Source organism: Abramis brama, assembly GCF_963993115.1.
Source record: "Abramis brama genome assembly, chromosome: 25".
NCBI classification, from domain to species: domain Eukaryota; kingdom Metazoa; phylum Chordata; class Actinopteri; order Cypriniformes; family Leuciscidae; genus Abramis; species Abramis brama.
In genome coordinates, this window is record NC_139987.1 from 8,674,936 (window position 1) to 8,689,001 (window position 14,066).

The 14,066-nt window shown below is 36.8% G+C and overlaps 2 protein-coding genes across 2 annotated transcripts; both read right to left on the bottom strand.

The window, feature by feature from the left end:
* Window positions 1–1,303: 1,303 nt before the first annotated feature.
* LOC311076808 (solute carrier family 2, facilitated glucose transporter member 11) lies at window positions 1,304–9,030 on the bottom strand. Its single transcript, XM_084105233.1, has 12 exons — window positions 8,899–9,030; window positions 8,585–8,683; window positions 8,195–8,355; window positions 5,750–5,874; window positions 5,535–5,664; window positions 5,162–5,310; window positions 3,679–3,869; window positions 3,309–3,419; window positions 3,103–3,204; window positions 2,275–2,350; window positions 2,048–2,175; window positions 1,304–1,593 (listed from the first exon to the last, which is right to left on the bottom strand). Exons 1-12 carry the CDS (start codon window positions 8,971–8,973, stop codon window positions 1,375–1,377), a joined length of 1,566 nt encoding a protein of 521 aa, XP_083961359.1. The 5' UTR covers window positions 8,974–9,030; the 3' UTR covers window positions 1,304–1,374.
* A 62-nt stretch (window positions 9,031–9,092) lies between these two features.
* On the bottom strand, window positions 9,093–14,066 carry ska1 (spindle and kinetochore associated complex subunit 1). Its single transcript, XM_084105234.1, has 7 exons — window positions 13,973–14,066; window positions 13,187–13,276; window positions 12,597–12,721; window positions 12,333–12,436; window positions 12,029–12,169; window positions 10,138–10,307; window positions 9,093–9,880 (listed from the first exon to the last, which is right to left on the bottom strand). The coding sequence occupies exons 2-7, from the start codon at window positions 13,272–13,274 to the stop codon at window positions 9,732–9,734; spliced, it is 777 nt and encodes a 258-aa protein (XP_083961360.1). The 5' UTR covers window positions 13,275–13,276; window positions 13,973–14,066; the 3' UTR covers window positions 9,093–9,731.

Genomic DNA, 14,066 nt, shown 5'->3' on the forward strand with positions numbered 1-14,066 from the left:
ATTTAATAAATGTATATGTATATATGTATATATATATATATATATATATATATATATATATATATATATATGAAGAGTTCAGATGCAAAAGCCTCTTAAGTGTCATCTGAAATTTTCTTCTAGAATGATCATTTTTTATAAAGCTTGTATATTTAAGTTCAGTAATTTCACTTAAATGGCAATGAAGATTACCTATTAGTTGTCATTTAAGTGAAATTACTGAACTTAAATATACAAGCTTTATAAAAATTATCATTCTAGAAGAAAATTTCAGATGGCACTTAGAGGCTTTTGCATCTGAACTCTTCATATATATATATATATACACACACACATTTCTTAAAAATGCTTCTGTGGGTAAAAGAAGAAATTTTGAGAAATATTTGATACCATTTTCCTTCATGCTGCAATATGACATCCAGGATAAAGTACTATGATAGAGATCAGGCCATTCTCATGAATATTTGGAAATAGCTTTTATGTTTATATTTTCAGCTTTTCATTTTTGAGTAATTTTGTAATGTGCTCTAGACAATTGTACTGGTTCATTGATATCTTTTTATTTAGCTTTATTTTTATTTCAGTTTATTTTAGTTGCCTACTTAAATTTTTCAACCAATATTTACATTTTATTTTAGCCTTTTTTCAATTAACGAAAACAAGTGTTGATTCACGTTAAAAAAAAAAAAAGTTTTAACTGATTAATGCCCATAATGAAGTCATTAAAAATACAATATCTTATTTTGTGTTATACAGAAGCAAAATTCCTTCTGGTTTTTATGGGTGAACCAGACCTTTGACCCACTTTTAAATTTAGAACATTTTAAATCTCATATGTTCATTTTTTTTTAGTAACAAATGTGATGGTTTTAGAGAATATGTAATTTAAATAAATTGTATATTTAATTATCAAACAGACATTAAAGCAATTTTCTGACTATTTTGGGTACGCCTCATTAGTATGGATGATTTTTGTGAGAGATGACACATTATACAGTCATTTTGGTGGAGTCCAATTTTTAATTTGAAAGTTTTATGGTGTGGTAAGAGGCACACACCTCTTAGGACTGATACTCAAGCCTTACTAATCACTACTGAACCATACAAGGAACAATGTCAATAAAGTCATTGCATCACAACAACTGTTTCAGGCCAAACCTGAATTGGTGTCTCTCGGCGTGACAAAGTACAAATATATTGATTCAACATTCAGCTTGCCTCTAATTAAAATTAGATTCTGAGTTAACAAATGGGATGTGGCTTACAGTTTAACACTCTAGATGTCTAGTCATCAGCCATCAAAACAAGAAATGAATATTGGGTGTAAGAGAACTTTTTATTGGTCAGCTTCTGAATTGGCTACATGGTAGAAAGCTAAAGCTTGGTAGATATGGCAGTTTGTATGTTGTTGATGTGTATTGAGCTCAGTTTGGACTGTAGTGAGTCTCTGCGTTTCTGGTGCATTCTCTTAAAGTCTTCGGAGATCTCCAGAACAGTTTTATTCTTTGTCTCCGGAACGTGGAACCACACAAAAACACCAGAGAAGAAGCAGAACACAAAAAATACGAGGAAGCAAAAATAATCCAAATGCTCCTGCAATGTAGAAAAACATTAGTTAAGAAAAAAAAACTAACAGTGCAAATAGGCATGTTTTCAAAAGTGTACTTCATATTTTTTGGTTTATGTCATCTTACACTTTTACTGACACCTAGTGGTGTGGGTGTATGTAAAAGCACCTTTCAGTTTCAGATTCCACTGATGAAATGCGCTGTTCACATTAAGCCATAGTTAATTTATTCTTCAAGTGAAAGGTAACAAGAGTAGTAACCAAATAAAGTTGAGTAGTATTAAACTGGTCATGTGATCTAAAAATGGCAGCCTCCATAAGGAGACCCACTCCATGTAAAATAAAAAAGTTTTTAATAAGGCTACTAATATGAGTGTTCATCTCATGTGAGATTACATTTGAAAAATGTTTTAAAATGATGTAACGTGTAAATTCTAAGCAAAAAATGAGTCACAAAATGATTGAGGCGGACCATCTCACCACTATAAGAGGAAACAACATGCCCACTAGGAAGAGCCCGACCCAGTTGAGGATGCAAGCCACCATGAACGCCGGAGGTTTATAAGACTGTGTGAAAATCTCACCAGGAAGTGGTGCGGTCACCCCGGCTGTGGAAGAGAGAATTCACAAGAGTATTTTTGAGACAATAGAGCCACAAACACGAGTCTGAGATGCACTCTGAACGGCAGAAAAGTGTGTGGATGTACCTGGCCCGCTAGAGAAGAAGAAAATGTAGGCGAAAATGAGGACCATGCTGCAATATGGCATCCAGGATACAGAGTCCTTTAACAGAGCCAGACATATACAATCTCATGAATAGTTTCATGTAATATAAACAGTACCTTGTTAGTCATACTCATTAATTAGTTTTTCTTTGATGTGTACCTCATTTGTTATTTTACCTGATTTGTCTTTAAGAAATAATCCACTTAAAATTGTTGTTCAAAACCCTTATGACATTCTTTCTTCAATGAAATGCAAAATATGTGGATATATGGTTTTCTGTGAATGAGTTAAATTGTGTCTGTTCCACACAGAAATCATTTTGATCTGAACTTATATCTGAACTACATTTATTGTACTTTTATGATACGTTTTAGTCATTCTGAAGATTGACAGCTCCAGTCCCCATTCACTTTTACTAAATTTAAAAGAGCAACCTGAAATATGGTGGTAATCTGTAAATAACAGCCTTAAATTTCAGTCTGTTCCTCACACAAATCTGTAATATGAGTTATATGAACTACTTATCCAGTACTTTCATGATGCTTTTTGTCATTTTTGACATTATTTTTAACCATTATATGAAAAGAGCAGCTGGATATTCTGCAAACATCTCTTTCTCATATGGCTTTTAGAATGAGATTAAGTAAATGCTGACTCGTTTCAATCACACAATCTGCACAATCAGCGCTTTTCTTGTTAATAACTGAATTATTAGCCATACACACAAACTATCATTTGTAGTCTCATTCAAAAATTAACCACACAATGTATATAATTGCACTATTGCATAATTAAAGAAATAACCAAACCTGTAGGTAAAGAGTGAGTGTGAGCAGGGCAAGCGAGGCCGCCATGCACAGGTAACCCCTAAAGAGAAGCACTCTCTTCCCTGTACTCTCAATGATCAGCACCTGGATAAAAATAGCACAGTAAACAACCACACAAAACCAACAGAAGCTTCCTTTAAACCAGGTCACATCATGTTTTGAGGTTGAGGTGGTGAGGAGCGGCTCACGCAGGCAATGGAGGTGGAGACTTCACACAGGCCTGTCCCTAAGGCGGCATAGCGCAGGCTCTCCTTGGCAATACCGGCAGCTTGAAACACATCAAACGAATAGAGATAGACCTGCAAAGACATCAATCGCAGGCCATATGAACACCAATACCTTCGAATTCTATTACTCATCTTTGAAACTGAATGATGAAAATAATTACAGTGGCTTTCTTTAAAAAGAAGACAATTGTCGTAATGTGTTTTCTGTGCTGTGTGAAGTTTATTTCCTGAGCAGACTGTGGCATGAAGCTGTGCGTTTTGACAAATTCTCCATTCAATCATTTTTGGACTGAGCAGGTGCGGGCGGCTGCGTGTCTTTTCTGTGACTCACAGCATTGATGCCGCAGAGCTGCAGAGTGACGAACGTGACGAGGATGGTGAGGAGCTGCCAGCGGACGTTGTGGTCGAGGAAGAGGTCCGTGAGCCCCTGGATCTTCACTCCCTTCAGGGTGGTGTGTTCAGCCAACATCTCCTCCATCTCTGGTCCAGGGTCCATTTTAGCCCCCCACAGCCTGCGCAGAGCTGGGCCGTAACAAACATTGTCAAACGACTTGACAGAATACACACTGTAAAATTTAAGAGAACGTGATGCGTTGCGATACAAATACTGTTTTGACACACTTTGGCTTGGGAAGCGTTTGCCGGCCGATTAAAAGTTTGGGGTTGGTAAGATTTTTTAATGTTTTTGAAAGAAGTCTCACCAGGGCTGCATTTATTTTAATATACTATTTTATTTTAATATTGTGAAATATTATTTCAATTTAGAATAATTCTATTCAAATATATTTTAAAATATCATTTATTTCTGTGATCGAAGGTGAATTTTCAGCATCATAACTCAAATAAAGCACTTTGCTCAAGCATTTCAGAACGACCAAAACAACATTTTCAGATTCTGTGCAATGAGATCGTTCCGTTGGTTAGTCCAGCGATGCCGTCCCATCGCAAAGTATCATGACTTTTTTTGATGCGCATCAAGGAATTTATTTGGTATCTGTGTTTCCATCGGAGTTTATGCGCATGTTTTCTTATCGGATAAAAAGTTTATCCGACTTTTATTTCATAATTAATTAACTCGTATTTTTAGAATTTATGCACATCTTGACGTTTCCATCCAGAGTTGTTTATGCGATATCCCAAAACGTGCATAAAATAGGTGGATGGAAACATAGCTAGTGTCACATGATCCTTCAGAAATCATTCTAATATGCTAATTTGCTGCTCATAAAACATTTATTATTATTAATGTTGAAAACAATTTTTGTTGCTTAATATGATTGTGGAAATCCTGATATACTATTCATAAGTTTGGGGTAAGTAAGATTAAAGAAACATAAATTAATACTTTGATAAAAAGTGACAGTTAAGAAATGTATAATGTTACAAAATATCAGTACATAAAATATACAAAATTATTTGAAATATTTCTATTTCAGATATACGCTGTTCTTTTGAATTTTCAATTCATCAAAGAATCCTGAAAGTATTGTGGTTTCCACAAAAAAAAAATATAAAAACAGTTTTCAAAACTGATCATTATAAGAACCACTATTAAAAATTGAACAATAATTACGAGCAGCAAATAGGCATAACAAAATGATTTCTGAAGGATCATGTGACATTGAAGACTAGAGTAATGATGCTGAAAATAGCAAAGTTATTTTAAATGGTAATATTTCACAATATTGCAGTTTTTTTACTGTATTTTATAGAATTGGTGAACTTAAGAGACTTATTTCAAAGACATTTTTAAAATCTAACATTTAACCGGTAGTGTATGTGTAAATGTCAGAGAAGGAGTCTGTGGTTCTGACCCGTCTCACAGCCGTGTTTGTCTGCCTTCTCCAGCAGGAGGTACCGCGGGGACTCTGGGAGAAAGGGCAGAGTTAACATCTGCAGGAGCCCAGCCGCGCCACTGAAGGCCAGCAGCCAGATCCAGCGCTCCTCAGTGCCCAACACCTCGCTGACACACACACACACACACACACACACACACACACACACACACACACACACACACACACACACACACACACACACACACACACACACACACACACACACACACCGTTCAAAAGTTCAAATCTTTCAAAATGTATGACGAAGACGTGTTTATTTGATTAACTCGTGGACAGCGAAAGTAACAGAAAATGCTACAGGAAGATGAACCTGCTGTTAATGACCCACCTAATCCCAAGCAGCTGACCGAAGAACTTCCCCAAAGAGACAAAAGAGGCCACAGACACACCAACCATCCCACGCAGCCTCTTGGGGGCGCACTCCAATATATACATGGTGTGGACAGTCAGACTCACACCTGCGCAGACATCACCCAAGTAGTTTATATGGAAACATAGCACATCACAAACCAGACAATACATGTACAGATTTTTCCAACGCACCAGCGTTGACGCCGTATAGGACGCGTGCCACCATGATCATCTCAAACGAGAGGGCGGTTTTACTCAGCAACATCAGGACAGCTCCACAGATTGCCACCACATTGTTCAAAAGCAGAGTTCTCTTCCTGTGAAGGGTTAAAAATTAAAATTGACCAAAAATGCAATGGTTACCAAAAATAAAAATCATTTTCATGTCATTCCAAATCCATGTGATTTTTTTTTCTTTCCTTTTTTAACACCATGCCAACTTCTATGGCTATGTTCATGTTTAGTTATTAAAAGATAAAACTAAATAAGAACTCCAAAGGGGTAGAAGTATTACAGTCCAGCAAAATGTTTAATGTGTATGATTTTTTTTCTTTCGTCACACACAAAAAGAGACGTTTGGCAGGATGTTCATGCTCTTTACCATTTAATGAAAGTGAATGATGAGCAGGGGCTGTTAAGGCTCCAAAAACATTATGAATGTAGTCTATATGCACCATGTTTCAAGTTTTTCGAAGCCATACATGAACAATATAGTGCACAAGTCATATATAGACTACTCTTATGGTGCATTTAGTCATTTCTGGAGCAGTTAATCTCCTGGTCACTGTTGATTGTATGGAAAAGAGCAGCATGGACATTCTACTAAACATCTTTTTTCTTTCTGTGGAAGAAAAAAAAATGTATCCAGGTTTGTAACAACATAAGGTTGACTAAATGATGATAACATTTTAATTTTTGGGTGGACTATCCCTTTAAGAAATATTAAAATGAAATATTAAATTTGAAATGATTTGCTCTGCCAGCTGGTTTACAGGAACAGAACATGACCTGAGGAGGCTTCATCTAGGAGAGACTGGCTTAAAGAAATATATGTGGCTTTATGTTAGCATTATTTCAGGACAATTCTGGAATTAAAAGCCCATGTTGCTTATTGAATTGCTCCCATTTGGTCATTTATTCATATGCTAAGAATGTTTGATACAAAAGTTGCTTCTTAAAATACAGAATAATGGGCTGTGGATGGATCCATGTTAGGATCCTGAAAATCAGCCAAGTTTACACTAGTGTTCAAAAGGTTTTTTTTGTTAGTTAAAGAAATTAATAACTTATTCAGCAAGGATGGATTAAATTGATCATAAGTGACAGTGACAGGGTTCCCACACCTTGGTTAACTTCAAATTCAAGGACCTTTCAAGGACTTTGCAGGTCCAATACCCTCAAATTCAAGGATTTAATGTGGGGACACATTTCAAGTGAGAGCAAGGTTACATCGTGTTACTTTGTAAGATTCATTGTTATAGTTTTCATCAGTCAAACAACTATATGCAAAAAATATATATTTTCATTTATTTTTGGCCATATGACAGATCTGATCATAGTTTTGCATAAAACTGAAGAATATTCTGTACATCCTATAAAAAATAATCATAATAATCAAAATATTAAATAAAATAAAAATGTGTCAAGGTCTAGGAACTGATTATTTCAACTTGACAGCTCAACAATAAACCATGAGAAAACATGACATCAAGTATGTGAACTTGCAACAGAACACATTATTATTTTACATTTGATTATTTTATTTATTTCTACATTACTCTTCAGCATATGTTGGTGTGGCGTGCATTAAGCATTTATTTACTAAAATTATGACTACATTATTATGTAATTATTTGTCCCATTTTTATTTAAATAATTTAGCACTTTTTATGAATTAATCTGTCTAATAACGTACGAGAAGAAAAAGAAAAATTCTTTGTAATATTCTTTGTTGTGCCAAATATCTTGAAACTTTTTCCAGGCATCACATTTCAGCGGTTTCAGCCTATTTTTGCAATGTTTCACGGTGTGTCTGTGAAATGCTGAGGTACCATCCTAGTAGTTTTGTGCGCGCGTGAACGTCATGGCAACATACAACACAAAGCATAGACATCATGTCTATAACACAAAGTACCTCACGCGGGAAACACTTAACGTAACGTGTAAATGCATAACTAACGTAAATCAAGTAAGCTAGTATGCATAGGACACAAAGTGTTGGCGAAATAACACATTAGCGGACCGGAGAGAATAATATGGAATGGATTTTTTTTCCCAGAAAACTTCTTGCACAAAATAAATTCAAGCACTTTCAAGGAACCGTATCTATGTTTGTTTATTTTCAAGAACTTTCCCGGGCCTTGATTTTTTTTTTTTCGATTCACAAACTTTTAAGGACCCGTGGGAACCCCTGATTTTATATATATATATATATATATATATAAAAGAGACTTAATTCTAAATTAAATCATACTGACCCCAAACTTCTGAATGTTTTCCATATCATGCAAAACCACATTGAACCCCATTAACTTTCATTATATGGACAAAACACTAAAATATATTATATTTTACGGTGAACTATCCCCAATAAGTAACTTCATTCAGCATCAGATGACCTGACTGCACTTCCAGTACCTTCCATACACTCCTGCCAGATGTCCAGCATACAGGGTTCCGGCCAGTCCTCCGATGCAGTATATGGACACAATGAAGGACCAGATGAGGGTCAGCTCCCACGGTTCAAGAGAGTGGCCATAACGCTGCTGACAGGTGCTGTTCACCAGCTCTTTAATAAACTTGCAATGTAAGCACAAGCCTCAGTTGATTATGCCATTCATTTCATTTTATTGTACTCATAAGCTCTGATAAGTATTGATTTTTTGATCCTTTGGGAATGTCCCATCTCAAGACAGCAGGAGAAATGCATGTGATTAATACTGATTCCCTCCAACCCCCCTATTTGCAGCTCAAAAGAGACAGTAAATCACCCTAAGACACTTTATAACCAAACAAGCAGGTACTTACAATTGATGGCGAGTTCAGGACAGAGATATGGAAGCCATACTGGAAGGTCCCTCCTATTCCTGCTATGAAAATGGCTGCAACGAGCACGGGACTTCTTGCCTGCAAAAAAATGAAAGATTTTTGTGAAAACTGGACAACCAAACCATCATGTAATTTAACAGTTAGCGTACCAGTTGTCTTAAAGCATCCGTCATTGTATGTGCAAGTGCAGCGTACTCTACATGTAGTCTTGATGTCTTCCTAAGCCAATGACAATGACAAAGCAAGCAAAGCAATGACGATGACAAAGCAAGAACAAAAAATGTCTAACTTACTGTTGATGTGTAACTTTTCATGCTTGGTTGAGTTTTTGGTGAGAAAACGGAGTAAAGTTGAGAACTCAGACTCATCTTCACCCGTCCCTCAGGTACTGTTAACTGAAGCCGCTTCTTTTGTCTCAGAAATGAATAATACTAAAATGTCAATACAGCAATCTCGCCGTTTTTTTAAAAGACACTGACATTTGAGATGAGGTTACCATTCCTGCAATTTTATTTGAGCTCCAATATTTTTCTTTCCACCAATATAAATAATACAGCAATCAATTTATAATTTCATCATCACAGATAAAGTGACCCATCTACATCATCAACTGTACTCACAAAGCCAATTTGTAGGTTGACCCCAGAGAATTTGGTGCTCCTGAGAATTTCTAATGGGTTTTCAGAACAGGATTTATGAGTAAATTAAGTCTCTTGTTGACACTGATTGAAGAGAAGTTTGTTGAGCAAACTAATGAGTTTTTGTACTGCAACATAAATTACACAAAGTTATACCTCAAATGTGAATTCATGAATTAACAAAATTGGGCACACAACGGTTTTAGCATTTGATGTTTGACTGTGTTCTGGATAATTGATATTGTAGAACAAAATGTGAAAGTTTCTTCAGGCAATAACAGAACGTATTTTACACATAAATCCATCTCTCGGTCAGGTTTTAGGCCTACAAACGTAATTAATGTGCATAAGGATGATTTGGCAAACAATTCGGATACTGAAGTTCATTCCACGGCAAACAGCTCTCAAACAAACATATCCTTTAGTGCACAGTGTCTTTTAAAACTCCATTGAAAGCGATGTGATGGAGATGTGGGCGTCCATGACCCTTAGAGCAGGATGTAGCGTGTGAGACCACCGCCTCGGACCTCCTTCAGACGCTGGCAGTGGCGTAACATGTTCAACATGCCCACAAACCGTTTGTCCAGCTTCAGCTGGGTGAACTCTCGGATGTCTTGCTCCACGATGAAAAACTGACCTGTGGGACACAAAAAGATTTGATGGATTACCTCTTTCAGCCTATAAGAGCTTATTAAATACCAGACCAGGATAAATGACCTTAGTTATCAGAGCATTTATACCAGTTCATGCTTCCGTGGCGTTAATAGTTTTTTGGAGCAAACAGTTGACTCTCAATTCTTGATATGACAAGACTGTTAATACAAGATGGACTGCAGAGCTAAATGAGGTCAAATAAGCCGCTCCAGAACAGACAGACAGATAAAACTGTGATACCCTTGGTGTCCTTTGTCTCTTGGTCTTTAAAGCGCTGGTGGAGCGTGCGGGACACGTTGTTCAGGGTTTTGACTGACTGATGGAGGATCTTATATTTTGACGTCACAGCTGTGTTGATGCTTTGGACCGCCGAGTTCAGCTGGTCGTACGTCACACGGCCTTTCATGTACCTGTGACAGCACAAGTGAAGTTGAAGAAACTCCAATAAACTGCATGCGAACTTTAGCAAACATTTGAAAGATGCCAAATCAAAACAGAAACCTCATAACAACTGTTCTTTGGGACACTTGACTCTGATTGGTCAATCGTGGCATGCTTGTTCCAAAACCCAGTGAACTCTCTTCCTTTTTACTGCCTACATAGGGTATGTCTACATTATCCGGATACATTCGAAAATTGCATTTTCGTTTCAAGGCGCTCTCCCTCCACACTAGCGGTTTCAAGCATCTTCCAAAAGTTTCTTATCAACACTGAAACGTCAGAAGACACTTAAATCATCTTAACAAAAACATAATAAAAGATCACTCACATGATACAGAGAGAACAGACATGTGCATTGAGGTCGCACTCAATCGCCGCTCCATGTATGGTCTAAAATGCGATTTCTGAAAGGGATAGTTCACCCAAAAATGAAAATTCTGTCATTAATTACTCGCCCTTCAATCTGTTCATCATATAAAGCGATCATGTCTTTTCAGAAAACTTAGACTAATCCGCTCAATCTCTTTAGTTGCGTAGCTGTCTATGGAGGGATAGAAATCTCTTAGATTTCATCAAAAAGATCTTTATTTGTGTTCCAAATATGAATGAAAGTCTAACTGGTCTGGAACGACATGAGGGCGAGTAATTAATGACAGAATTTTCATTTTTGGGTGAACCATCCCCTTAATATTTGTTTAAACAATTAGCCTTTAACAGTGGAAAAAATACCATTACCCATTGTAGAAGCCATATACTCTAAATGTTTAAAGTGAATGTCATGTGACTATGGCAATAAGTGGAGTGTTAATTATATGGGGTTAAAACACCTGTTGTGGGTGTGTTGGCAGGGAAGAATGGGGTGAGTGTGTGGGAGCACGCATTTTTTGTTAACTGTACAATATGTCCAAATGGTTTTACTCTAAAGAATCGTCAGAACTTGCAAGAAGTTTTCAGTGGATGAAAAATAAAATTCAGGATTCAAGTATCAAGGATGATGTCATGATGAGTCATGACATGTCATAGAAAGACCTCAATCAGTTCCTTAGCGGTTTAGGTTCGTTTTTATTGTGCCGCTACACCCATGATACGGCAAAGAAATCTCTACTAATCAAAGAATTGTAAAAAAAAAAAAATTGCACAAAAAGAACACTTTAGCGCCACAAATGACATAATTCAGTCATTCTGCATACGTTCTCAAACTACCTAAATATTAGAAAAAAAGAAAAGAAAAAAAAATGCAATAATCTTTTGCAATCTTTTTTTTAATTTGATATGTCATTCACAATGCTTCATGGGACTGTAGTTCTCTCCCTCATTAAAGCTGTACAGTCTGATTCCGTTGCATTTTTTGCTTCAAATCAAAGTTTGTAATGTTGTAATTCACCTCATAGCTGGTTGATTTGGCTCATAACTTATAACTCTTAAACAAAGACTTTTCAGAAATCCCTATGGGAAAGACTTCCAGAACCAAAGTCGCTGAAAACGTGGACGGCCACTGTTGCCCTCTATAGAGTTTGGTGGTAGCATGCTGTTAAAAAGAAGAAGGTAGCCTACCTTTCGAAACAGCCTTCACATCAGGATCCCGCCTACTATGCTGTCTAGTTAGGCGGCTCACTGGGTTTTGGAACACAGCTATTGTTTACTATTATTTGCTCACAGAGTGTGTTTAGACAGTTGTAGAAAGACTCACGGTGGTATGCTGTCAAACTCTGGGACGGTAATGAACTCCATCTCTTTGATCTGGTTGCGCTGAGGTTTCCTGGGCGGCCCCTGATCCTGTGGGGCGGGGGGCGCATCTGTCTGCCTGCTCTGAACCGCCACCTGTCCTCCACTGAAGACAAAAAAAACCTCATCAGTTTCAGTCAAACAGAAGCTGGCGGAGGCTTTATGTTGTTGAGATTTTTGTGGTGTTTCCTAATGATGAACCAAACCGAATAAGGCACCATCCCACAGACGGATAGTTAGGAAATAGAGAGATATAAAACAGGAAATACCCTTGCGGAGCTGCTTGTTGGCCTCTTTTGGGCATGTGCGGAGGGGTGTTGTTCTTGAGGTGATGGGCATCCTGTTCATCCTCCTGGAAAAACCCTTCTAGATCCTATTGGCGAGATAATTAAAAGATTCAGAAAAGAGAACAAAAGTAAAAATGTAGCTTTGAACATATGCACTTTTGAAAAAAAAGTTTTCTCCCATCACTAAATTTTACAATTACAGAGAATATCTGCAAAATAAAATAAATATTAATGAAAAAATTACACCTTCAAATGCTTCAGCAAGTCTCTCTGCTGGCCCACATATCTCTCAAAGCGATCAAGAAGCTCATTGATGGCAGCGACTTCTTGCTCGATTTTGAGAAGAGTTCCCCGTTTGTCTGGATCTTTTGCTAAAGAAAATTCACACAGGACATACCGTAACGAATCATAGCTCCAACAAGGAACACAATTTAAAAATTACAAAATTTAAGTTAAGTTACAATACAAACTTATTCATTATTTCAGATTAATGGGAAGTGGTGCACTGAAAATGTCGGCACCTGAAATATATTTTAAAGAATGTTGGTAACCAGACAGTTGACGGGCCCCATTGATCTCAATGGATTTTTTTCCCCCCTATGGAATTCAATGGGGTCCATCAACTGTCTGATTACCAACATTCTTTAAAATATCTATATTTGTGTTCAACAGAAGAAAGACATCTTTGAGGGTGAGTAAATGATGACAATTTTAATGTTTTGGGTGAACCATCTCTTTAATTAGTAATACTTTTTGTTTTTTAGCTAAATGAAAACCAATTATGTTTTTTTCGTGAATAAAAAAAAATAGTAACAGGTACAATAAATCCATCTTACCAACAGCTCGAAGCTCCAGCAGTCTTTTGATCATGGAAATTTTGTTGTTAATATGTTGTGTTACTTCTTCAAGCTCACAGTGATTCATTTCTTTAAAAGGGAGATAAAAAGATTAGAGGTCAACAAGAGCATATATTCAAAGACAGACCATGCTTAGGACTGTAACTCCTCTACCTAGCAACCGCCTAACAACACCCTAAGAACAAGCCAGATATTCGTAGCAACGGCCTAGCAACCACCTAGAACACATTAGCAACATCCACCACTCTAAAACACCAATAACCCAGCAAACACACACTCAGACCACATTAACACACCGCTTAGCATCAACCCTGTAGAATTACACGACATGTAACACAATTAAAATTATATTTAGGCCGAAATGTTAACACATTTTAAAGCTTTCATGGAAGGCTTTATCATTCGTTCTTCCTCTTTTATTTTTATTTGTATGAATGAATGAATGAACTCATATATGACGTGACTTGAAGCATTTCGCGCTATGAACGCTAACGTTACAGCCACAGGACGACAACAAATCTAGTGACTGACAGACCGCATTGCCCACATTAACACCGTTTAACAGTAACGTTACTCCCTCAGTCTAAATTATTTGTTACAGACATAAATCATGCCCCACAAACACTTCTTCATCAGTGTAAATTAAATATTACAAAAATAAAACAGTCTCGTTTTGTATTGTTCTCAATCTAAAGACATAGTTGGGGATACATCGGCAACTTTATCAGTTAAGAAAGAAAATACAAAACAACTAATGATATTTACCTGTCCTATGGATCTTTATGGGGTTGTTTAGTATTTCTGAAAGGGATGTGATGTAACTTAGTCAGATCGCGCCAACTTTTAAACACACACGCAC